Below are 26,827 nucleotides of genomic sequence, written 5' to 3' on the forward strand. Positions count from 1 at the left end.
TATTGGAATATTAGGTGTGTAACACTTCGGGCTTTTGATATCTAGAACATTGACTCTCCTACTTTCCCATACCATATGGCCATGAAAAGGGTACTATGAGTCTAAAGCAAAACCCAGTTCCAGAAGGGAAAGGCACTTATGCCAAGCTTAAAGACATGCATCTGATGCCTGGCACCCACATAAAGAAGAAAGGAAAGAACCAATCTCATGTGCTGTAACATGCACTCCTCCGACCTCCAAATATACTCACATACACTTAAAGACAAAAACATTTGTATTCTGATTAAAATCAATTTTCTTCATCATGTGATGGAAATAAGCTAGAAAAGAGCCTCCAACTACATATACCACCTCCCCACCACATTAAAAGTACAAAATTAATTACAGAAAGTTAATTTTTTTTATCTTTTGAATTGTAACAGATGCTTCAGGGTTTTACATATAAGGCATATTACAACCTTAAAATTCATGTGTTTTTAAAAAAGATTAAAAGACAGTTACTTGATATCCATATAATTTATTTGGTACACCTATCAATTTCTACAATAAACTGGTGACAAACAGTTCGTGTAGTGCCCGCTCCACATCTGTAATGACTTACAGGTTAAGCATCCCTACTTTGAAAATGCAAAGTTTTAGAAAGCTCCAGAATTGGAAATATCAGAATGTTAACATAATAATGCACGTGGAAAGTTCCACAGTAGACCAATTGCCAAGTCACAGTCAAAAGCAAGTCCATTAAAAAACAATGTTTTTCTTTCACATGACACACATGAGGCTCATACAGCAAATCCCAGGTGTTCCATTATACATCTGAAAAAGGTTCCAAAATGGGAAAAAAGAATCTTAAAATACTCGTGGCCCCACGCATTTCAGGTAAGAGATAATCAACTTGGATGTAATAGGTTATTTTGCAAGGTTACAAAAATCAAGATTTCTCGGTATTAGTGAAAACTTTTACCATGAAGTAGAATAATTGAAGCATTCACCCATGCCTCAGTGGAAAATATCAATGTCACATTGTCACATGTTATGTACACTGCAAACTGGGAAGACTTGACAGTATCAGTAAGTCATAAGTCCTAGGAAAGGCCTGTGTGCCCTCCCCGGGCTCCTGTCCTGGAAATAAGCTAGTTACACAGCAAGTGTAATAATAGGTCTTTAAGCACCAGCGTGACAATTTAAAGCATTCTTTCAGTTTTGCAAGATTTTTCTGCTTTGGCAGGCAAAACAAATGCAAAATGTGAATGCAATGAATCAAGTCACTGGCCTGATATTTTTATTGCAAGAGTCTCAAGGTTTTAATACTATCTTCAATTCTCTAAATGACTTTGGTCATAGGCTTGAGCCAAAACATTTGCTTTTTGCCTTAAAATTTCCCCTTAAAAAGCAGTTCTTTTTGAAACTATACAACTGTACTTTTCATCCAGTGTTAAATATGCAACACGGTCCTTGGAGGTCATATTATAGCCAGGAAGTCCAGCTTCTGGATAACTGGTTATACAAAACAATAAAAAATCTTAAGCAACCATAAAATATACTGATGTTACAGTCGTTTATTTATAACACATCAGCATAGCCAGATTATTCTTTTCTTGTTTTAGATTATTAATGTGCAATCAGGTTTAATACCTAAGTTAAATTTCCATTCATTACATAAAATTAAAAGCTCTAGAAGACCCTGTAAGCTCTACTCTTCAGAAACATTAGCAGACTATTAAGGCATTACTTATTTAACAGACCCTAAAGAAATCAGTATGTCTGGAAAGGACATATGTCATATGTCATATGTTATATGTTAAGGCAGTCAAAAGAGTCCTTTTTCCACTTTAAGGCTCTTAATATAACTATAATTTATTCTATGCAGACATAATTCTGGATACCTGAAAGATCCATCAATTGGCCAATTATGGAAGTAAATATAATTGTAATAAAACAAATATATACCTTAGAAGCAGATTGTAACACTTTTCTTCCAATCCTTTCAAATATAACTCACTATATCCCATTCCTTTGGAGAATTCATTATTAAATTTGTAGTAAGAAATTGTAACTTAAATAATAACAAAAGCTATTTCACCAACCATACCAAATATACCTTCTGTATTTAGAACAGTGCAACAAGAACAGTTTTCTTCATTAGGATTCATTCACTTTCTTTAAATCTAATTTGGTCATAATGGGGTTTGAGTTTACACGTCAAACAAAGCCTAAGAAATCATTTAGACACAAGTCTCAATGTAATGGTTTCACTGATATAATTTAGTAATTACACATAGTTAACAATGTTAACCTATTCCTTTTTTAATACGTTTAATAATATAAATATACAGTAAAGTGAAACCAGCAGAAATAAAAATAATTTAGTTTCTTTTTTTTTTCAAATCCAGAGTCTGATAACTTATACAAGGTACAGAAGTTCAAACATTTTAAAATTAAAGTTCATTTGTATTCCTAAAGACGATAAAGGCAGGGATAAAGAAGGTCGGAAGGCGAACATCTCTGAAGGATCAGAAACGCCTTTTGTATCTCTTCATTATATTTACAAATGCTGACTGGAAATCATCACGATTCCAGGGATAGAGTATTATTGATCTTCCTTTCCATCTTCTCTAATATATCTTGTTACTTTTAGGGTTTAGGAAAACCATGCCATTTCTTATAATTGTACTCAAATAGCACACTTAGCTATATTAATTTTCTATATGAAAAATATTTTAGAATCAACTTTGAAGTTTATAGTGATTTTTTTCAACAATGTAAATAGTTATCAATAAGATACTGAATGTCAACATAAGTCATTATAAGGCTTTGTAAGTTCAGTGTACATGTATGTGTGCATGGACACTCACTTGACTTTGTAAACTAGGAGTATAATTATGGAACTGAGGATGTGTGTGTCACTTTGCTGTCAATTATTAGACTGCTTATATAGATATAGTATAACACTTCCCTTTTTAGTGTTTATCAATAATTACACACAGATTCTGAATAACTGATCTTACTGAATGGCCACAACATTTCTGGAATATCTACAATATGACTTGATTTGGGGAGAGACTTTATCAATCCAGGTACTCAGTAATTTGGAAAAAAAGGTTTTTAAAAAAATAAATTATTTTTTTAAATGTGTATTGGTGTTTTGCCTGTATGGACATCTGTGTGATGGTGTAGGATCCCCAGAACTGGAGTTACAGAGTTGTGAGCTGCCATGTGGGTACTGGGAATTGAACCTGGGTCCTCTGGAATAGTAGCCAGTGCTTTTAACCAGTGATCTCTCCAACCATGGAAAATATACTCTTAAATTTATGTAAGATGACAAAAATGGGAGAAATCTTTGCAAAAGAGAAAAATGAGCAAGAAGTAATCTCCCATGGAATAACAGATAATGGAGCAAGTATCAAGAGAACAAAGTAACTGCTGAGTTAACACCAGCTTGTACAAAGAACCCATCATCTTTTGTGATCCTTCCTTCTGGCTGTGTGACATTTCTCTAAGAGGACAATTTGTACCCTAACAAAACCAATGTAATCTGAGACTAGATTTTTGCATCTTGAGTTACTTTTAGCACAAGCACACCACACAACCACCAAATCTATGCAGTATCTTTTTTCCACTTTTATGCAGGCACGCACACATGCACGCATGCATGCACATGTGCCATGGCATGCATGCGGAGATCAGAGGACTGGACCTGTCTTCAAATCCTTTGTTTTCTTCTACCAAGTGGGGTCCAGGGACTGAGAACAATTCATCAGGCTTGGTGGTGAGTGTCTTCACCCATTATGACATCTTGCTCACCCTGGAACCAAGTTTTTAGGTCACAGGAAAATAACTCCAATAATTTATAATGATTTAGCTCTCATTTCCTGCTTAGATGTACTCTTACTGTGCTTCTAAAGATCATTATAGTCTTAAATTTATATTGGTATTTTTTTTAAAGTCTAGAAAAGTGAGAAACAACCTGCTATTTTGTCAGCTTCAGACATTGTTATTCAAATAAATTAACATAAGCAAGTGCTTGGTCAGCATGGTGCTATTTTGACTATGAGCTTTGCTTTCATTTTATTTTGGGGGGATATATTTCTTATTCTTCTTTTTCAGGGAATAATGACATCCTATTGTTTATAATCAAAAACGAAGTTTGAACTTGTAATGAAAGGCCTCCTTTCCAGTTTCAATGTCAGGTAAGTATTAAACTGCTTGTCCTATGATCTGTGAATAAGATACATTAATTTGTAGGAGAGCAGAATTTTACCACATATGTAGAACTGGTTGTCAGTAATGACACAGCACATGAAAAAGAACAAGAAGCTCCAAAGGATGAAGTACTTTCTACTTACTAGCATACCCCTTCCTAATACACCCTGAAAACAGTTACTAAGTAACAGTTTTAATAAGTGGACTATCCACTAATCAAAAAACAGTGAGATGAAAAGATTAGTGTTTCTGGTTATTAATAACAACTAAGTCCTGGAAATATTTACATAGTATCTAGGAAATAACATTTAAGATTGCTTTTTAAAGCAGTATTTTTCCATACTATTTACTTAAGAGTATCCCTAGTGGTAATTTGAAAAATAAAACTTATTCACCACTTGAGGGTATCTATGCTTAATGAGGTAATACTGCCTTTCCATGTGGCTGGATTCCATAGCAACATAGGCTGCAGAGACATAATTGTATTTGAGAATTACTCCAGATGAAAAAAAATCATATGTGTTCACAAGTCCCTAAAGTAATCATGCATATCATCAATTCCTAACATCTAAATTAGGTAAAACACTTGCATAATTCTACTGTATCTCTTACTAAATCAATGTGCTCTGTGGATGAGAAAGTGAAAGCCAGAAAGCTGAGTGGAGAGGCAGACCTCTCTCCAAAACCATCCAGCCTTACGCTGGGCATAGTGGCACACACCTTTAACCTCAGCACTCGGGAGGCAGAGGCAGGAGGATCTCTGTTCAAGGCCAGACTGCTCTATACACCGTGAGCTCCAGAATAGCCGTGACTATGTCTATGTAGGGAGACCCTGTCACAAACAACAATGAACACACAAACATCCAGAAGATCCAGACTGCTTTCTAATTATTATCCAAATTAAAAAAAAAAAAACAAAAAAAACCCCAAACAAACAACCAACCAACCAAACAAAAAAACAGTTCTAAGTTTTTTTTTTCTACTCCGAAGTTTTGTGATTTGAAGATAAGACTTCTTTCTGTGGGGACTTTTTCCCCCTTAAACCTTTTTCCTTTTTGGAGACAGAGTCTCACTACGTAGGCCTGATTGGTCTGAAATCTACTATGTAGAGCAGGCTGGCTTCTAACTTAAGAGATCTACCTGCCTCTGTTTCCCCAGGAGTAAAGGCATGCATCATCACACTCGGCTTCTGTCTTCAATCTTAATCTATTTAGTTAGGTCTACCTAAATACTGTACCCTTCTACAGTATTTAGGTAGACCCTTATTTCCCTGATGGGTAGCTCCTAGATATACTCTGCTTGCCTAAAAGCACAATCTAAGTAGCATAGAAAAAAAAAGAAATAAGCTTTTATATAATATTCCATGTAAATTTCATAATAAGTTAAAACTTAGATCCTGGGTTTAAGGAATTCAATAGCTCTCATGTAATTACTAGTGTTTTTAACCTTAAATTCAGTTTGAATATGAGACTTTAGTATATCATAATTAGTTAAAATGTGAAATTTCCCATGTGACAGTGGTCAAGCCAAAACAGCATTAGAAGCAATGGTGTTTAGAACTGCAGATGATACTATCTTTGCTAATAATATTGAAAATTTGTTACTGTCTTGGAGGAATGGCTACATATGAAACTTAATTAATGTCAAGTCATCTGAAGGGAATATTTTCTTATTCTCTGAGACTAAATTTCTTAGAAAAAAAAAGAAAATATGTACACAAATCCTTACACTAGCACTTTCTTTCCCAAATAAAAGAACTTCACCCCTAAACACTTGTAAGGTTATGTAACCTACACATACTAGCTTTGGAAGGGCTTTATAAGCCCACAGTAAATCTTTAATATTTAAAGAGTAATACATAAAAATTAGAGTTTTAGTATAAACTACTGTAGATACCATTACTGAATCAAGAGAAGAACTACTGGTGCTCAATAGGCCATTCTCATGCTAAGCTTCCCTGGTGAAAACATGTACTTGCTCAAGAAAAGAATGTATTTTAGTATGTGAAAAAGACGTTTAATTTGTACAAAGCAAGTTTTTAAATTTCCTACATAAACTGATTGGTTGATATGGCTACTCTAAAATTGTTTGAACTGGAAGGATCTAGCTTGTTATTATTTCTATACTCTATAAAAAGGAAATTAGACACAAGATGAATAGTGGGCAAAAATATAAAAGACTTCAGACAAACTTAATATTAGAAAAATATGAAAATGAACTAAAGATATTTAGGGGTACAGAAAGCTATGTCTTTACAGTAGAGTTTTAGTTATTATACTGTCAGGATTACAGATGGGGGACGAAACACTAGGAATGCGTGAGTGTGTGAGACACTGTTGTTGCTCAGTTAACATAAGGCTACAAAGCGAATCCCTCAGGCTATATCCATTCAACGAGTCCCTTACAACTCAACATTTCCACCATGTTTTGGCCAAATGGTATCAAATCCTAACAAGTACAAATTAAACACCTGAAAGAAAACATCTTTTGCATTGAATAAGAAAGCTGTTGTTCATATGATCTTAGAAAACTCTGAATTTGTAAAATTCATTCATAATTTAGTTTAACCAAATGTCTTTTTTTTAAACTCCTTGGTATAAAAATTTACCTGGTGAGGTTCATTTCCATCACAGTCACATGGTCTAGTGCACCTCAGAGTTTTTGGACATTATCAAAACTGTCCTTTTCCAATGAAGACATTTAAGAAAACAAGCACTTCTCAAACAAGTGACATGATGTGAGGCTACTTAGACTTTGTATCTCACTTTCAGTACAAAGGTGTGATTCAGTGACGAAAAACATGACTATTTTATAGTGTCTATTAAAAAGAAGTTCTCTATAGAGAAAGCTACAGTATCCTGAAGACTTCGCAAGAGCTAGCTGAGTACATGCTCAACGTGTTTCCTTCCTTCCCTCTTCCTGTTCTGCCAATGTACATTTCTAACATGCACATACTGATGACATTTCTCACAACTGCGTCTAGCTGGGAAGCAGTGCACCTCTCAGATCATTCAGGTACTTAGGGTTAAATGACATCCAACGTGAAATTCCGAATTACATCCAGAGCCGCAGTATCAAAGCCACACATATCCAACATGCCTCTATCGTCTGGGTCTGCGATCGTAAAGCCGTTTGATGTCATCCCACAAACAAGCAATTTAGCAGGAATAGCCATTTTCTGCAGGGAAAATAGAGGAGAAAGTTTCACTACATATGAAATTGTATGTAAGAAAAACAAACAAAAATTCCTTAAAAATTGAGGCTAGAACTCACAACCATAGTTCCTCCTACCAAAGACTGGGAAGACACCAAGTCCAGCTTACAATTTTAATATATACAATGAAGAGATTGTGCTCTTCAAAACTAATTCTGTCCCCTCTCTCTCCCTGACTTCCTGGTCCACCTCCCGTCTGCTTTTCTTTCTTCTTCTTAGCCATCCTTTGTGCTATGGGCCAAGCCAAGACCTTGAGTGTACTAGATAAGCTCTCCATCACTAGATTACTGAGCTGTATTCCCAGTCTCTCTAGATGTAGTTAAGATCACTAAATATTAAGGAGAAACAACCAATGAAGGCATAGTTTTGTCATTCACTATAATAAACCTATTAAAATGTTTTTTAATAATTAAAAAAATAAGGTTTTTGTTTGGATAAACTTTCCTTGAGACAGTATTTCATGTAGCTCAGGATGACCCCAAACTTGGAACATAGCTAAAGATGATCTGAACTTCTGATCCTTCTGCCCTACCTTCCAAATGTTAACCTTGTAGGCATGTACCACATGTACAGGGGATTGAGCCTAGGGCTTCATGTATGGTAGACAACTACTGTACTAATGGAAATAATTTCCAGTCCTTGTTTATTCAGTAACTGTGACAAGGTATCACTATATATGTAGCCCAGTATACTCTTAAACTCCTTATGTAGCTGAGCAATGATTCTCTTGCCACAGACTCTTTTTTTTTTTTTATTAACTTGAGTATTTCTTATATACATTTCAAGTGTTTCCGGGCAAACATCCCCCTCCCCCTTCCCCTTCCTTATGGGTGTTCCCCTCCCCACCCTCCCCCCATTGCCACCCTCCCCCGACAGTCTAGTTCACTGGGGTTCAGTCTTAGCAGGACCCAGGGCTTCCCCTTCCACTGGTGCTCTTACTAGGATATTCATTGCTACCTATGAGGTCAGAGTCCAGGGTCAGTCCATGTATAGTCTTTAGGTAGTGGCTTAGTCCCTGGAAGCTCTGGTTGCTTGGCATTGTTGTACATATGGGGTCTCGAGCCCCTTCAAGTTCTTCAGTTCTTTCTCTGAATCCTTCAACGGGGGTCCTATTCTCAATTCAGTGGTTTGCTGCTGGCATATGCCTCTGTATTTGCTGTATTCTGGCTGTGTCTCTCAGGAGCGATCTACGTCCGGCTCCTGTCGGTCTGCACTTCTTTGCTTCATCCATCTTGTCTAATTGGGTGGCTGTATATGTATGGGCCACATGCCACAGACTCTTTGCTTTAAAGATTTTATTTTTAATGTGTGTGTGTGCTCTCGGGCGTGCGCATGCACACACAAGCAAGAGGGCACACACATATGTGCATATGCATGTTTGAATGCACACGAATGCAGGTTATTGCAGAGGCTAGATGCATCAGATCTCCTGGGCCTGGAATTATAGGCAGTTGTGGAACACCCAACATATGTGCTGGAAAATGAACTGAGGTCCTCTGCAAGTGCAGTGTGTGCTCTTAGCTACTGAGCTCTCTCTAGCCCCTGCCTCAGGATCTTGAAGCTACCATGACCAGTTCTAATGACCAGTTTGTTTTTGAGACAGGTATTACTGTTGCATCAAACCTAAAAGGTATGCATCACTACTTACTGTGACATTTGTCAGTTAACTAACTTGTTCAGACCCACATTTAGCATAAGAGACTCAGGACTAATATCTAGACTGCTTTTAGTCCAAATTCTCATCTCTCCTTTATGCTGTTCAATTGTAAGCATTCATGGGAAACCTGAACCTTACCCACAGAATATGATGGATGTCTGATGGGGTCTGCCATGTACATTTCTGACCTGGCCACAAAACGATGCTATAGTTGGTAGGAAATTCATGTTGTGAGAACTATTGCTTTTCATAGCAAGTTTTTCTTGTATTTCAGTCACATGAGCTGAATGTTAACATTCAACAGCCTAGTGACCAGTGTCTACCACACTGGACAGAATAGTAACAAAACATCTGAGAAAGGCCAAGGGAGGAAAAAAGAGAATTATCAAAACATAAATATAATTAAGTTTAGGATAGAGACTCAAAAATTTGCTATAACTTCATGTAGTTTTTAGTTAAACTTAGAAATGATAACTTAATTTTTCAAGAAATGCAACATACATTATAAATTATAGCTGAGATCAAATATATATTTGATCATTATCAAAAGCACTGGCAAGGGCATTCTTGTTAACATTTAGCACTGGAACTGGATGGTGTATGTGTAGTCCCTACGTTTTTATTTCAAGTACTGCTGAGCCCACCTGACCCTGGGTTTCCTACACAAATGAAGGGAACACCCTGATAATAGAGTGTGTTTTGAGAGGACAGTAACCACCAGAAGGGTGCTGTTTACCTTTCGGTACTCCCGCAGGGCAATAGCCGGGTGCACCTGCCCAGCAAAGGTCTCATTATCAGTGAACACAATGAAGACGTCTGCAGCTGTGCCTGTTTTCTGGGCCCAGATCATTGGAAGAGAGCAATCCGTGGTGCCCGCTGGAACCTATCTCAGGAAAAAGAAGGAATAGCAGTAAAATAAAACCCATTGGATGTCTGAAGTAAATACATAAAAGCGCTTATCCTTAGAGCATCCTTTTATGTAAAACCAATGTGCAGGCCTTGCCATATCTGCACATATCCGTTTTAGACTGTGCTTGCCATGAGATGTTAGAACAATTCTTTCCTCCAGATTCTACGCAATGCCCCAAGTACAAACTTTCAGGACATGTTAATAAAACAGTGTCTTACTTTGTTCATAGCCGTTAAAACCTGCTGTAATGTCATGTCTGTCGTCACTGGAAATGGTACCATATCACACGCAAAAGCAACTACTGAAGACTCTTTCTCTGTCCGTGTAACCACCTGTAAAAGTGCAGTGGTAGCAGTTTTCAGCAAACTGAAAGTTAGGCTTGTATGATGTTACTCAGAAACAAACACTGTGATACTTATCATTCCTAAACTTGTATTTTTTGTGTTTCAGAATATAGAGTCACAGCACTGGGGAGCACGGGCTGGGGAGATGGCTCGGTGGGAAAAGGTCCTTGCTGCCAGCCACTCTGAATTCAATCCCTGGAATCCACAAGGTGGAAGGACAGGATGACATCTGTATTGTCTATCTTCTGAGGGTTCCCTTCCCCAGGAGCCAATGGCATCCATACAAACAAACTAACAAAAGCCATAACTCAAGACAAGAAACTTCTGAGATCTGGAATCTACAGCACTCTCCTAGGCAGATAAATACTTCTCATTTACTAAACGAGGAATGAAGCAGAATAGTGGAGATGTGCTGCCTTCCTACGTGGTGAGGGAACCTGGGTTGAGAACTGAACCTTACTACTGCCCTTTACTCATTTCTTGAGTAAGGAATTCATTTTAGCCAGGTTTTGTTTTTGTTTTTTCCTAACCATCACGTACTTCTGCATATACTACCAACATTTAATCTTGTTATAACATTTGGCAGCTCAGATCTGATCCTTCCTTACATGACGCCCCTTTTCAGCATGTGTAAAACTGTGCGTTATAAACTTGTCTTTGGATATAAAGTGATAAATGTCACATAAGTGAAAGGCTGACTCTGGGTGGTGCTGGCCTTGACAGTTTTACTCTGAACACCTTTTAGGATGTGGGAACACTACGTCGTCTTAGGGGATCTCACCATGCACATTGCCGCGGCAACAGTACTAGCATTGAGTACACTACCCAAGACTCTCTGGTCCATAGAACCACTGACATCAACAGCCAGCAAGAAGCGCTTCCCAGTTGGCTCAACTGTCTGAAAAGAAAATGAAATAAAGTAGTCATGAAAAGGTCAGAGAGATCATAAGGAGGTTAGACTGAAAAAAATTGTATTTATCTTTCACTCAAAAGGCTCCTAGAAGAAAGGCCTGTTTTGTTGGTATGGAAGTTAGGTGACTATTATCCTTAAGATTCTCCCTCTCATTAACTGGTAAAATAAAGAGAAACATGTAATCAGTTTAATTTTACTGAAAGAAGTTAAGGTCCTAGTTTTCAAAATCTCTTTTCAATGAAGTAAAGTGGGAACTTCTAAGAATTTTTTAAGTGTGGTGAAAGATAACATTTACTCTGTAGCCATTTTCAAGAGTATAACTGAGCAGCATTGATTATCTTCACGGTGCATGAACACTGTCTTACAGGTAGGCTGTCACTGTCTCAACAGATTCTTCATCCACCTAAGCAGCAGCCTTAAGCTTACAGATTTGCCTGGAACAGTCTGGCACTACAGTGTGTACTTCATAAGATATGCTTCTAGAAAACGCCTGGGAACCTTTTGGCTACCGTTAGTAGAGCTGGGATAGGCTAGTTTACAAAAACAAGGTCAGGTACCTCCTTTCAGTCCTCTGGGGCACGTACAGAGGCTGAACTCTTGATGGTATTGTAGTTTTCCCCTTGTTTTCTTTTCCTGAGGCAGGGTTTGTCTATGGAGTCCTGGCTGTACTGGAACTTACATGTAGACCAGGCTGGCCTTGACCTCAGAGATGCCTCCTGTGTGCTAGGAGTGAAGGCGTGTGGCAGCCTGCTCACCAGGTTGGCATTTTACTTTTGTTTTTTGTTTGTTTGTTGGAGATGCTTGTATTAGAGACAGGTGGTTGTTGTGGAGCCCAAGGTGGACTCTGGACTCATGGTAACCCACCCACCACGTCCAGTGTGGGGATTTCTAGACGGTGCAGCATTCTGAGCACTCCATGTTTAACATTCTGATGCTGATGCTCACAGGCTGCAACATTTGACTTTACTGCTGATAATATACAAGGGTTCCAGTCTCCCCACCTTCCTAATACTGCTTCCTTTTGTGCTAATGCCTATTCAATTAAGTACAAAGTGGCATTTCGTCTGTGCTTTTGATCTGACCAGTCATACTAAGCATCTTTCATTTATATAATTCTGAAAAACTATCTATTCAAATACTTTGTCCATTTTGAAACTGGCTTATAATTGTACTATCAAATCTCGTGACTGTTTATATTATGGATATTAAACACTTTACATTATAAATTTATATAATCTGTAAATATTTTCTCCCACTATGTAAGCTTTTCCTACTTCTAACACTGTATGATGCACACATGTCAGCTTTTCTTTTTCAAGACAGGATTTCTCTGTGTACCCCTGGCTATACTGGAACTCACACTGTAGACCTGGCTGGCCTCAAACTCAGAGATGTGCCTGCCTCTGCCTCCTGAGAACGAGGATTAAAGAAGGCATGCACCACCACTGCCCAGTCATGCTTTGTTTCAAGTTCTGCACTTCAACTTATTTGGTTGCTGTCACCTGTTCTGTATTATTCCTTTTATGTTTACTTCCTACAGGCGGGTGAGAGCTCTCCTGAAGTGGGTTTGCATATGCCGTAAGACAATGCCCCACCTTCCTCCTCCTGTGTGAGAACATGTGCTTCTTTCCGCAGTTTGTTGTTCTGAATGAACTCATTCTGGGATCCTTAAACATCACCTGCCCGTATGTGTCAGTGTGTTTCCAGATTCCTTTGGGCGCCATGCCTGTCCTTGTAACAGCAGCTCAGGGCTTTGGTTACTGTTGAGTTCTGAAATCCAGACATGAGTCCTGCAAATTTGTTCTTCAAGATTGTTTTGGTTATTTGGAGTCACTTGGGATAGTGTATGGATTGTTAATTTTCTGTAAAACATGCCCTTGGGACTTTGGACAGTAGATGGCTTTGGATGGCCCTATGTTCTTCTAGTGCAGAGGCATGGACAGCCGCCATTTGTCCTCATTCTTTGGCGATGTTTTACAGTTTACAGTGTTTAACTCTTGCACCTCAGTAAGTTTATTTTTAATTTCTTTTAGTGCTACTTGAAATACTAGTATTTTCTTTTCAAATCGTTTATTAGTACAGTATACAGCTGACTTATTTTATTTATTATTTGTTTATTTTTTTCATCCCTAGTTTTTGAGACAGAGTCTCAGGTAGCCCAGGATGGGTGTGATGGTTTACATATGCTTGGTCCAGGGAGTGGCACTATTAGAAAGTGTGGCCTTGATGGAGGAAGTGTGTCACTATGGGGTGGGCTTAGAGACCCTCCTTGTAGCTGCCTGGGGATGCTCAGTCTGTTCCTGGCTTCCTTCGGGTGAAGATGTAGAACTCAGCTCCTCCTGCACCATGTCTGCCTGGATGCTGCCATGCTCCCACCTTGATGACAATGGACTGAACCTCTGAACATGTAAGCCAGCCCCAATTAAATGCTGTCCCTTATGAAACTTACATTGGTCATGGTGTCTGTTCACAGCAATAAGACCCTAACTAAGATAATGGCCTTGAACTTGCTGTACTGTTGAAGGTGGCTCTGGCTTCTGACTGCTACTTCCACTCCCCAAGTGTTAGGATTACAGATCTGTATGCCCATGCCTGACCTAACGAATAATTTGTGTTTTTGTTGTTGTTGTTGTTTTTTTTTTTTTTTTTTTTCTTTTTTTTTTTTTCGGAGCTGGAGACCGAACCCAGGGCCTTACGCTTCCTAGGCAAGCGCTCTACCACTGAGCTAAATCCCCAACCCCTGTTGTTGTTTTTTAATGCATTGCTTTATAACCTAAAAGTCTGTTGAATTAATTTTGCTCTAATATGGTTTATGTGTGAGTTCCTTAGGGTTTTCTGATAGAATAATGGGAATGCCACGGGAGGCTTTTTTCTTACATAATTACCACAACTCTTCATACTCTGTGACACCGGAGGGGGGAAAGTAGCCACCCTTATTTTTGGTTTTAAGGAAAAAGCTTTTGTTGTTTTATCCAAGTATGATGATACTTATGAATTTTTAAAAAAGGAGTACTTATTTATATGAGTGATCTATCTGCATGTATATCTGCATGCCAGAAGAGGGCATCAGATCCCAGGATAGATGTTTCTGAGCCACCATGTAGTTGCTGGGAATTTAAACTCAAGATTTCTGGAAAAGCAGACAGTGCTCTTAACTGCTGAGCCATCCTTCCAGCCCACCTATGAGCTTTTTTTTTTTTTTTTTAAATCTATAAGCTTCATCATGGTGAGGAAGTTTTATTATTAAGTCGTTTCTTGGTTTTTACTTTGGTTCTTAATGTTAAATTTTGCCGAATGCTTTTTATGCATCAGTTGATATTATGTTCCTTGGCTGACAGGGTTGTACTCATGGATGCCCTAGTGTTAAAATGTCTCTGCATATCAGGGATAAATGTCGAGTGGTGATTATGCATAACCCTTTTAATTTGCTACACAATATGGATCTTAGATTTTGTGGTATGTCCAGAAAATTTTGAAATGAAAGTTTTACTTATAACTAAATTTCCATTCTGAAAAACTGGCTATCAAGACCCAGTTCCCAGTTAATAACAAAACTAAAACTAAAAGTACTAGGTCGAAGGAATTCTCTGAAATGCAAATATTCAAATTCAATAATTTATCAATATGACTTTATAAATTATTAAAATGATCTTGGGATAAGTAGCAGTTACTCAGCGTGACAAGAATTACTCATAAACTTACGATGTCAATTTTGTAATTACCTTCATACCAATTATAGGAAAACAATGGGTATATACTTTAAAATAGCTAAGATATTAATATAAAATAATATAAAAACCACTAAATATGTTTTTACAAACTATGTTAATCCCCAAGTTTTTTTTAAATAAACAAAATAAAACTATTACCTTAAATGTTTTATAAAAAGCATCATCCAATGCTTGCAAGATTTCTTTATCTGGAATCCACTTCAACTTTCCTCGGAGCCCATGGCCTGTTCTGTAGGTCTCTAATGCAGTTAAAACGTGAAATGGATGTATACGAGCCTAGAAACAGGACAGACAGAAGGTAGTTGCCAAGCTCAAGTAAAAAATAACCATTATGAGTTTTCAGAGGTTTGTATTGCTAAAGGTAAAAATCACAAGGAAGGGGGAACAAATGGCACTCTTAGCTTTAAGAATGAAAATGCAGCTTGCCGTGACACAAGTCCTAGGTCCCCCAAGAACCAGCTTTCATTGTGAGGTAACCGAGCCATGGCTCGTGCGTACCTTCTTAAGCAGTTTTTCATTGCTCAGTTTTTCACATACTAAAGAAACTTCAGAACTTCCTGGTTCAAGCACTGAATTGGCAGTCATCTTTCCCAGGTTCCTTAGGAGTGCAGTAAGGGGCATTTCTTGTAATAAAGCCTTCCATACCTACAAGGGGGAAAAACAACAGAAGGGGGATAGCTAGTGAGAAACGTAAAGAGTTACTGAAAGGACTCAGGGTAGCGAGTTAAATCAGCCACATTCGCAATGTATCCTGTAAAGCATTTACTTAGGTAAATGGACTTCCAGAATGAAAATCAGTTCATCAAAGGTTGTCAAATAAGAAACTGAGATTTCTGTGGAGAAAATACAGAGCTTTCTAAATGTTTAAGATAGCGTGTGTGTGTGTGTGTGTGTGTGTGTGTGTGTGTGTGTGTGTGTGTGTGTGTGTGAAGGCTGGAGGTTGAAGCTGGGAATCTTCCTTACTAGCTTTTCACTTTTCTTTTGAGGCAGAGTCTCTCAGTCAAACCCAAAGCTCCTTGGTAAGTGATTAGTCTTGCTGGTCAGCTGCTCTGGGGATCCATCTCTCCCTTCCCCCACCACATCTGAACACTGGTTGGTCCTCTTGCCTGTTCATCAAGAGCTATAAATACGAAGCCATCTCCCTGGCCCCTTCTCTTATTTTGGTAGGGTTTGGGGCCGAATCCAGGGTTTGTAGCGTTAAGACTCTCTTTTTAAAGGGATGCACTCACCTCTTTAGACTTCAAGTGGTTTGTCAGCAGCTGCTCCCTGACTAACTGGTGTTCTTCAATCAGATGAATGACTTCCAGGTCGTCCTTTGTACGCTTCACTTTCTCCACAGCCTCCAGGTACTTTAGTAGTTTTTCAGTCTCCACAGAAAGTGGTTTTTCTTTATACTGTTCATGAACTTCTTTCCAGCCCTTTGTGATATATTTGGTCACAATAGCAAGTCCTTTAACAAGATAAAGAATTGAAAAGGCAAGCAGGATTAGTGAAAATAGAACAGGGTTCCTGAGACTGCGTCGTGATCAGCTTAACTAAACAGACAGGGGCTGACTCCCTTAACAAACACATTTCAGCAAATGAAGTGAGGGTTTTTCTGTTTTTGGTTTTTTAATACACCATTATAGTCTAAATATGTGGTGGTGAGAAATCCATCTGTAGTGTACAAGGGCCCTTCTGAGATACTGATACTGGAAATCCATCTGTAGTGTACAGGGGCCCTTCTGAGATACTGATACTGGAAATCCATCTGTAGTGTACAGGCCCTTCTGAGATGCTGATACTGGAAACTTCGTAGACAGTGCCTATTTCACATGCATAACCTTACTCAGAATATTCATCCTCTTCAATGATTACCACACTGATTTACCCTGTGCTTTTGCATAAACATGGACTTATGACGCTAGTGATTATGTGGAGACAGGTTATTAAATTGTTTAGCAACGGAAACTATGAGAAGCCCAATATTTTGAGAAAGGAGAATAACTTGTGCATTCCTTTTAACATGGTTTTAATAGTAAAAAGAGGTACTTCGTCTTGCTTTTGAAGTGATAAACTTTTGTCAGATCTCGAAACAGTTATTTACTATGCCTTGAATCATTTAAAACTATGTATCCACCCTGCCATCCTACTGTGTACTTAGCTTTAAGTTCAACCTGCCTTAAGAAAACAGTGTAACCAATCTTCTGTGCCTTGGATTTCCCATGCAATCAGTTTTTGCAATTTAAGCTAAATCTTAAAGTACGCATTCTTCCATGGTCCTGACCCGCACTAATGTATTTGTGTGTGCACTGTAGTAATTACATAGGTTAAAAGCAACTTAAAACAACAAATATGCCAAAGATGTTGAAAGCAACACGTGACTACAGGTTGGTAACATCTGTGCTTGGTTTTGAGAGCTGTTTTGGTCAACATGGATCAGTGAAGTAACTCCTTCCTTTGCAAACTTTGTTAAAGATTTTTACAGGCGAGTGTCCTTCATGCCTTTCTTAAAGCATGCTTTCTTTGCTGTTCATGAAATACAGAGCAAAGCCCTTTATCAGGACAGACAACAGGAATGGATCGGACACAATCTACAGACAGGCGATAGGCCACAGACCACAAACTATAGACTGAAGGAAGACAGGGCAGAAGCACAGAATGCAGATCTGGGCTCAGTCAGTCTAAACTACTGTAAGAAGTAGTATCTCTTTTCATCCTTAATGCACATTTTCTCATAAACCATTATCTTTCTACCTCTTAATCTCCAAATCTATAAATCATGTAGAGATTAACAAAACAGGGTCATTAAGAGAGCAGGTAAAATACAGAAACAGGCCATGGTGATCTAAAAATCACTAACATTGTGATGGTCAGAGAGTGTGGTTTAGAGCTGGGACCCCCCCCCCCAAACAAACAAACAAACAAAATGAAAGAAGGAAAGAATGAAAGAAAAAAGAACTTTAAAGATAAATCTTAAACCGAATCTAGGGGCACAGGCCTCTAACTCCAACTGCTTAGAAGTTTGGCTTGGGGGATCTTGAGTTCAAGGTCAGCCCGGTTAATTTAGTGAGACCTCGCTTCAGAATAAAAAGTTGAGAGGGTGGGCGATTACAGCTCAGTCATGGAGAACTCGCCTCACATGTGAATACCTTAGGTCTAATCTTGAAAGCTTAAAATGAATGAATGAATGAATGAATGAATGAATGACAAAAATAATAAAGATGGTTGGGGATATAGCTCAGTGCTCTGTAGAATATGTGTATAGCATGCACAACAAATCAACATCTGAGGGTCAACCCTACGACCATGGTCAGCTGATCTAAAGGCAGGTCAGAACATAGATTCTTTTTTTAAATGAAGTCTGATTTTTTAATATCCTGACAAAACGAATTTAGATAACTGAATCAGAAGTTAATGCCGACATGCAGGGATTTCTAGAGTATGGTATCCCTTGCTGTCTTACAGATGTCAGATGAAGTTGTCTTAATAATTACATGCTTCACATAGTCTTCTACACTGCCTTTCCAATAATAATAAAAGTTCCTTAATCCCACAGGTACATAATTAATACCTGATTAAGAGAATTATATTTTGACCTAATGTCTTTATAAATGCACATTTTAGTTAACAAATTAACGTATTATTTACTCAGTTGTTTAGAATTGGTTTCAGTTTCTTTTTATAGGCGGAGCCTTGGGATCATCTGTGATGTTGCTGTCAAAACTTAACTATGAGCGTCGCCCTCAGTAGCTTAGGTTGAAAATTTCTTGCAGATTTAAGTTTAGGGACCATCTCGTCCTCACTTCGTAGACCATGGCAAGCAAGCCCACGCAGCGTCTCTTGTTTAGAGACTAGTCTGTTCACTATTAGACATACTCCAGGGTCTTCTACCTGAGTACCAGCTCTATGCCGTCAGGGTCAAAACACAGAGTAAAAGAACATCCAGTCACATTGGAATTAAAAGCAAAACATGGTATGTTTTAAGAAAAAAAAATCACATTTTTTTCTGATTTTAGGATGGAAAATGTTTTTTAATCTAGAAAAATCCAAGGGAGTGGCTGAAGAGATGGCCCAGTGGCTAAGAGCACTTGATACTCTTACAGAGGACCTGAGTCTGGGTCCCAGTGCCCTTACCAGCACCATGTCAGCAGCCACCTGACAACCACTGCCATTTGCAAAACATAGTGTTGATCCATTAATCAGATATATTTAAAGCCAGCAGGAAACCAAATGCTGCTCCTGGTGATCCAGCCATTAGTGATCAAGAATCATAACCCATTGATAGGGGACTAGTTATATTCTAACACGTGACCATGTTCTTATCCACTTAGAGTGCTCTCACCAGTGATGATGGTCTGAGCACAGCATAGACAAGGTTTTAGCAAGCATTACCCCTTCTTGATAGTGCTCAGGACTGCTCCTGATTTCCTCTCTTGCTAGACTCTGCCTGGCATGAATCTTGAAAGCTATGCTGAGCTAGACATTTGGGATATTAATGTGTCCAAGTGCCTGAAGAAAAGGACGTGAGAAGTTAGTTGTAGATACAGTAATTACTAATCATTCTTTCTTAGAAGGGAGATTTAAGCATTAATAACTCAAAGTATGAAATCAGTATGTTCGAAGATCGATTATCAATGTCTGGATTACCCGAGGGAGGCAGGTGTTTAGTTTCAGGCTGGTTTTAAATATGTCTGTTTACAGCACTGCATTTTGTGAGTAAAAGCGAATTCTAGAAAATCAAGTACAAACTTGTTATTTATCTATCATCTGTGTCTATCCTAGGCTCACCTTCACTGTTAGGTTTAAGGTGGGACAGTCGTAGGAGATCTTTGTGAGACCAGCCATTTCGCTGTTTATACTTTGTAACGGCCAAGGCCACGGCCATGCCGCCTTTTTCATTATACCAGTCTGCCACGGCCTTCCGGAGAGCTCGACCCCACATTCCACACTTCATGCTCTCCTTCAGGTCTTTCTTAAACTGTATGAAAGTGAAGAGGTGGGTCGGGATGCGACACACTTCGGGGACAGCTTTAAATGCTGCTTGCTTTGTGCTGACGTCCGCACACTGGGAACAGATGGCCAGTGCAAAGAGCAATGGCTCCTGTTTGGCAGTCCTGCCTTCCTGACTAAAGGACTTGATTTCCTGGATTACTTCGCTTCCTCTGCCATCTTCGATCAGTCTAATTAAGGCTTCGGCATTCTCAAGGCCCAGCTTCTGTTCTTTGATATAGCAGGTGCCGCCTTCGGAACCGAAACACAAGAAGCGGTGCAGCCGGTTCATGTCGGTGACCTGCCAGACATATCCGCCCTCGGAGTTGGCTACCTGATTGTCACTCAGAGGCTGCAACTGGTTTGCAGATTCTTCCATGTTCCTTGTTTCTTGGGGAACCTATCGAAAAGGCAAAATGTTATAACTGAGTGAAGGCAATAGCAATAAAAACCTCGTGCTTACTGAAATGCTATGAATCTGTTTAATTTAAAAACATCTTTGAACCCAGTAAGTTTTTCTCAGTAAAATGTTATAAATGTCCTTAAGGCCGAAATTAGAAACACCACCGACAGACAGACAGATAGACGCACGCATGCACGTGTGCACACACACACACGACTGTCCAATAGTGACTTACAGGAAGTCACTTGCTTATAATTTAAAACTTTTATTATATATTCATATATTTTTTTATAATCTAGAGAAATCCAAATTCTTCAAAAGAACTAGCAAATGGTATAATGATTACAAACAACTAATTTTTTAAAAAGATTCATTTATTTATTATATATAAGTACACTGTAGCTGTCTTCAGACACAACAGAAGAGGGCATCAAATCTCACTACAGATGGTTGTGAGCCACCATGTGGGTGCTGGGAATTGAACTCAGGACCTCTGGAAGAGTAGTCAGTGTTCTTAACCACTGAGCCATCTCTCCAGTCCAACAACTAATTTTTAAGGTATGGTATATTATGTCCAATTAATTGAGGAGGTCTGTATGAGATCTGAGGTCTTGACAGGGACAGAAAAAGAGCAACTATATACACAAAGAAAGTCAGCTCCCCAAAGAATTGTGCATTTCTGGTCATCATTCTATCGTTTTTCCTCAAAAGGGACCACACCGGGAAGAGATTTCAGAGAAAAAATGGCTGGTAATGTCAAATGCTTGGCGATCATGATGCACAGAAAATAACAATGGAAAATGACTATTGCAATGGCTGGGGACACAGGAGTAACTGGCAGGCCCGAGAGCAGCCGAGCAACAGCAGAAGGCTGGTTACAGTGACAACAGGAGACTGCAGTGTGGAGAGACTCCACAGAGCCGCTCCCTTTATGGAAGTGCAGCTGTGAGCTAAGAAGGAAGGTAAGGCAAAGGTGAGACCTTCTAGAAAACTTTCCTGTTGTATTCAGGGGTGTGATATTGAGGCTGGTGTTCAAAGAGTCAACCTGGAGAACGGACGGCTACAGAGAGAGGGGATAACAGAGCAAGTGAGACTCTTAAGACATAGCACAGAAAAGGTTTCAGCACTGAGTCTGACGTTGGCCCACGGGTGGCAAAAGTGAGACACTGCAGTCTCTCTGAGGGTGAAAGATATGCTAATGAAGCTACCTCGGAGATGAGAAATGAGGAAATTCCCATTCGGTAGAAAAGGAAGAGGACCAAATGGAAGGCAGGGAAGCCAGGCATCTAGGGGAACTGGAGTATCACACAGCAAACAAAGGTGTTTTAAAGGGTTAAGTGTATGAGCGAACTGGAGTGTCTGACATTCTGAATGTGACCAAGGGGTCAGATTTATGTTTGAAATACCAGAGTCAACCTTACAAATAAAACTTATAAGCTACTTATGTTAGGGTAAGGGGAGGGTAGGCCTCATGTAGTCTCCGGAAGAAGTGATCACATTACGGATTAGGGAAGGGTTTATAGTTGTAGAAGTTAGGGTGAAATCTGTGGTGCTTAAAGCCTCTACTACGTATCCCCTATTTAGTTCACAAACACAGTTAAAAGCCTTGAGAACATTTTTAGTGGCTTCCATCTTGATTCACAACTCCAAATAGAAATTCTACTCATTTGATCTTTACAATATATTTACCATTATTACTCCCCACCCCAGTCCAGACAAAGTTTCTTTGTATATAGCCCTTGCTGTCCTGGAACTGACTCTATAGAGCAGACTGGCCTCGAACTCATATATCCACCTGTCTTTGCCTCCTGAGTGCAACTCACAACTGCCTGGCCATTACTATCCCCGTCTTAGCTTTTACAAAAATAGTGTGATGGTTTTTCAACCATTAATGTGAATAAACTGGACAACTGTTAGTGGAATAACACTGAAATGATATTAACATTACATTACTTTACTCTCTGCTTTCCTTCCGAAAGTGAAAATGGTGGGCGTTAAAGATCTAAGTCCAAATACTAAAACAGACCTTTCTCACTCTTTTCCCTGTGTTACTCATTCCAAGGAAATCTATCTATACATCACTGGTTTCTAGGGCAGCAAGAATTGGGTTTTAGCATGTTAACATGTCTTCATCTACAACATCATAGCCAGCACATATTAAAGCAAAATTAAAGAGCATCAAAATTTGTTTTCTGAATTTATTTGCTTAAGAATTACGTACAACAGATTTTATTTTAATAATTCATTTCTTTTAAAAAGGCCTCAACATATATGATGAAAAATTTACTATAAACAATTCTTTATGATAAATTCTGCCAACAAAATAATAAATGTATTAAATGTAGGAAATACAATCAAGAAGGGAAGGTAAAGTAAGAGCTGGGCAAAGATGTCTACAGAACGCAGTGTTTCTCTGTTCAGTTTTCCTGTGTCTCATTGACCAGGCTGGCCTGGTACACATCATCCTCTGCTTTGGCCTCCCCTGTTCTGAGATTACAGGATTCTGTTAGGAAACTCACTTCTGCTATTGTAGTAGGATTTATTTCTGACGCCTGGCCCTTTAAATAGCCCTATGCTCTTCAGTGGGAGTTCCTGTCAGCTGTCAGAAACATACACTGGAGAAAAGGCAGCATCTTCAACAAACAGTCCTGGGTAAACTAGATGTTCACATGCAGAAGCATGAAATTAAGACCCGTATCGCCTTGCACAACTCACACCACTAAATCCAAACAAACCAAAGACCTAAGAGTGAAGTGTGAAACATGGAAACGTACTAGAAGAAAACATAGCCACTACCCTCTAGGATATAGGTGTAAGAAAGGACTTTTTGAATAGAACCCTCATTTACCCAGAAATTAAGTCCAGCAGTTGACAAGTGGGACGTTGTAGAACCTAAAAGTTTCTGCTGAGCTAAAGAAACATTCAACTAAGTGATAAGGAAGCCCACAGAATAGGAAGAATCTTTGACCAATTTACATTTGATATCTTTATGTGTGTTTAACATATAAAATAAAAGAGATCCTGCCTCCTGGCAGAAATGGGCTAGGAATCCAAACAGAGAGCTTTCAAAAGAAGAGATAAAAAGTGGCTAAGAAGTGTTTCAAAACACAGTCATGGTCACTAGCAATTAGGAGAATGGAAATCCAAAAGAGTTTGAGATTTCATCTCACTCGGGCTCTGACCGATGAGGATCAAGGTGAGGATCAACAAAGAACTGATGCAAATGCTTGACACAAGTGCTCGAGGGGATGCGGGGAAGAGGGATTCCTCGTTTACTGTTAGTGGGACTGCAAATGGGTTCGGCCCCTCTTGAAATCAGCGTGGAGGATCCTCAAAAGCCTATAAATAAATCTTCCATATGACTCAGCTGCCCAGATTTATCATTCCACAGCAGATGCCCAAAGAACTCGACACCCTGCCCCACATAGATCTGGTCTGCCATGTTCACTGCCCCTCAGTTCACAAGAGCTAGAAAAAGGAAACAACCTAAGTGTCCTCAAACTTATGAATGGATATTGAAAATGTGGCACAGAGACATTTATGAAATACTACTTAACTGTAAAGAATAATGAAACCATGAACTTTGAAGGCAAATGGATAGAACTAGCACCCAGACCCAGAAAGAGAAAAGTCCTATTTTTCTCATCTAAATCCCCTGGCTCCAAATCTTCAGATGTGAGTACACAGCCTGCAGAAAGAGCTGAAAACAGCAAAGTACAAAGGGACCACAGCAGGGATGAGTAAGGAAGGGAAGAGCAATAGAGAGGGGGACTAAATAGCAGGGTCTGAAGAAGGAATTGGAAAAACAGTGATGGTGGTGGGGACTCTAATTAGAGGCAGGGAGGATGTAAAATAGCAGTCTAGGGGTCTAAAAAAGTCATAAGGAATCATATTATCTGTTTGCCTAAAATTCACATATTAGATGTACGTCTTTGTATTCATATATAGTTTAAGTGAAATTTATTCACCTAGGCTGACAATACTTTCCCCAAGATCCAGCGACCATTCAACAAAACCCCAACACTAAGTATAAGATGTTACCCTTTTGAGTTGGTTGTTGGTCAGGGTTGTCTAAGAGACTCCCCAAATATCACAGGCTATTATTGCTAGTGCTTGTAGTTGCCTCCTAGAGGTGAAAGGTTAAGTGCTTATTGCTGAAGACACTATCTATTTTAGACACTCGACCAAGAGGTCTCAAACTGGAAAACCTCCTCCCTGAGGACTAGCTTTCCCGATGCCAGAAGACTCCAGGCGAGCTTCCAAGCGAGGGAAGCAACTAACAGTCCTATCCAGCTAGGACACCCAGGAACTACAATGACCAGCATGCCTTCAGACTGACTTATTTGGAAATTGTCTTCCACAGTGTAAGTCAGGGTCCCAGCTACACCTGAGTAGAGGTCCCTAGAGAGAACTCCTTCAGGCTGCAGAATAGGCATCTTGGAATTGCACCTTGCCCTGCTAGTAGTGACTAAGTCACCTACAAAACTTTCAAAACTCTCTCTCTCTCTCTCTCTCTCTCTCTCTCTCTCTCTCTCTCTCTCTCTCTCCATATATATATATATATATATATATATATAAACATTTAAATATAGAAAATCGAACAGCAGTTTCCTTCAAGCTATTTACTCTCCTTTTTATTACTAAGGGTTAAAATACAAATTACTTTAAAATTAGTAATGTTATATGACACGGAGATACAATGGTTCCTGATAGTTTCGAAATCTTTTGCAATGTACCAAGTGCTAGGAATATCTTAGTAATACTAATGAAGTGACTCAACCCGAGTCCCGAGACAAGATGCCCATTAACTAACAGTAGCTCCATTTCTTCTTTCTTCAACTGCCAGTGTCCTTTTTCTCAAAAGCCTTACTCCAGTCCTATGGTTTAGAAGACTGGGCAGTGAGGCAAATCAAAGCCTGGTTTTCTGGTAATCTAGTCCTATGTAATCAACTGCTGTAAATCTAAGTCAAAAACAATAAAGTTAGCTCTTCTCTGAACTATCCTGACCTCTTTAAACATAACGGTTTCACAAATTTATACCATTTGAAGTTTTCTTACAATCTCTATAAGTTAAAACTTTGGGAGACCTTAACTATTAAAACCATGACAATATTTTGAGCATTTTCTACTTGTTCTTAGGCGTAAGGTCAGCCAGTGATGTGTTGTTGTATATGCTGTCCACTCTCTTAATGTAGAATGTAAAAAAGGTAGCAAAACACTGGTGTAATAACACTTCTGCTTCAAATTCTACCAGACTACAATTTACACTACTAATAGAAAGATTCCTGTATTTGCCTTCATTTTACACAAATATTAAGCCAATATTTCTGAATCATGTCATTTGGAAAGGCTAACTTTTTTTACTCTGAGAAGTCAAGCAAATCTTTATAAACAGAAGCCAAGGCTAATTTACAGTTAAAAAGTTATACTACTTTACAAAAACCATAACCACAGGTTCAAATGGATATACCATACACAAAGCTAAAGAAAATAACTGCAGTAGTGCGATGTAATGAAAAGTATTGAGGAACTGCAATGAAAATTACTGTAGCAAGATGTCACCATGGTAGGATGCCCTGAAGCAGTAATTTTCTCTGGAAGCCAAACGACTTCCTTGGAACATACTTTTAAGAAATGATGAATAAAACCACCTCCAAAGAATGATAAGTATCAATTTCAAATAGCTAATAGCTAATTTTTTTTGTTTTAATTAATCAGAACCATTTCACGTGTTTTTAAAGCAATGCACTATCAAGAGGGCGGGGGTGGGGTGGGGTGGCGGGGGATGGTGCGCATTTCTCCGTAAGGCACTGCATCCCGATACATGAGTCTCTCATCTCTTGGACTTTTACGAGAAATCTTTCCCCCTTTCTTGTTTATTATTTCTTTAAGATAATTTCGCTTTCGGCCATCCCACAAAGCTTCTTCCCAAACCCGTCTCCGAGACAACGCCTCTATGCCAAAGCCGCCGGAGGAGGGAGAGAAAGAGTGAAAAGGGGCCTTGGCACGCCCGAGCTCTGCAAGCGACAGAGTTGACCTGAGTTCCCCAAGACTCCACCCTCCCGAGCAACTAGGCCAGGTTCAAAATGTTTGGATGCGAAATCGGTCCTGCTCCTCGGCGGGCGCGGGAGCAAAGAGGCGGCGAAGGCTTTGCCGGGCCTCTGACGCTGGGATGCCGGTGGAAGAGTGCGCACCCGCCAGACCTCGTATGCCCAGAATCGCTGGGACTGCACAAAAGCCGGTTCCCCGCCCCGCAGCAGGCCTGCAGTGACCCACCTGTGCCTGGTAGGCGATGCTCAGGACCCGCGGCGCCTAGAAACCCTGCGTAGCACCGGGAATAGGCGGCGGCCCGAAAGGGAGAGGACAGCTCCAGGTTCGAGTCGGAGCGAGCCCCGCCCCGCCCCGAGCCCCGCCCCTTCCATCGCTCCGCCCCAGCTCCCCGGTGCCAAGGGTCCCGGATGTGCCTCCCTCCGGCACTCCGAGG

At 39.4% G+C, this 26,827-nt stretch overlaps 1 protein-coding gene across 1 annotated transcript; it reads right to left on the bottom strand.

Annotated features, from left to right (window-relative positions):
- Nucleotides 1–381: 381 nt before the first annotated feature.
- Nucleotides 382–26,745, bottom strand: Ro60 (Ro60, Y RNA binding protein). Its single transcript, XM_032915693.1, has 9 exons — nt 26,620–26,745; nt 19,740–20,340; nt 16,199–16,419; nt 15,468–15,614; nt 15,108–15,245; nt 11,107–11,223; nt 10,200–10,313; nt 9,808–9,954; nt 382–7,378 (listed from the first exon to the last, which is right to left on the bottom strand). The coding sequence occupies exons 2-9, from the start codon at nt 20,317–20,319 to the stop codon at nt 7,226–7,228; spliced, it is 1,617 nt and encodes a 538-aa protein (XP_032771584.1). The 5' UTR covers nt 20,320–20,340; nt 26,620–26,745; the 3' UTR covers nt 382–7,225.
- Nucleotides 26,746–26,827: the final 82 nt, after the last annotated feature.

The sequence above is a fragment of the Rattus rattus genome, chromosome 10 (assembly GCF_011064425.1).
Source record: "Rattus rattus isolate New Zealand chromosome 10, Rrattus_CSIRO_v1, whole genome shotgun sequence".
Taxonomy (NCBI): Eukaryota; Metazoa; Chordata; class Mammalia; order Rodentia; family Muridae; genus Rattus; species Rattus rattus.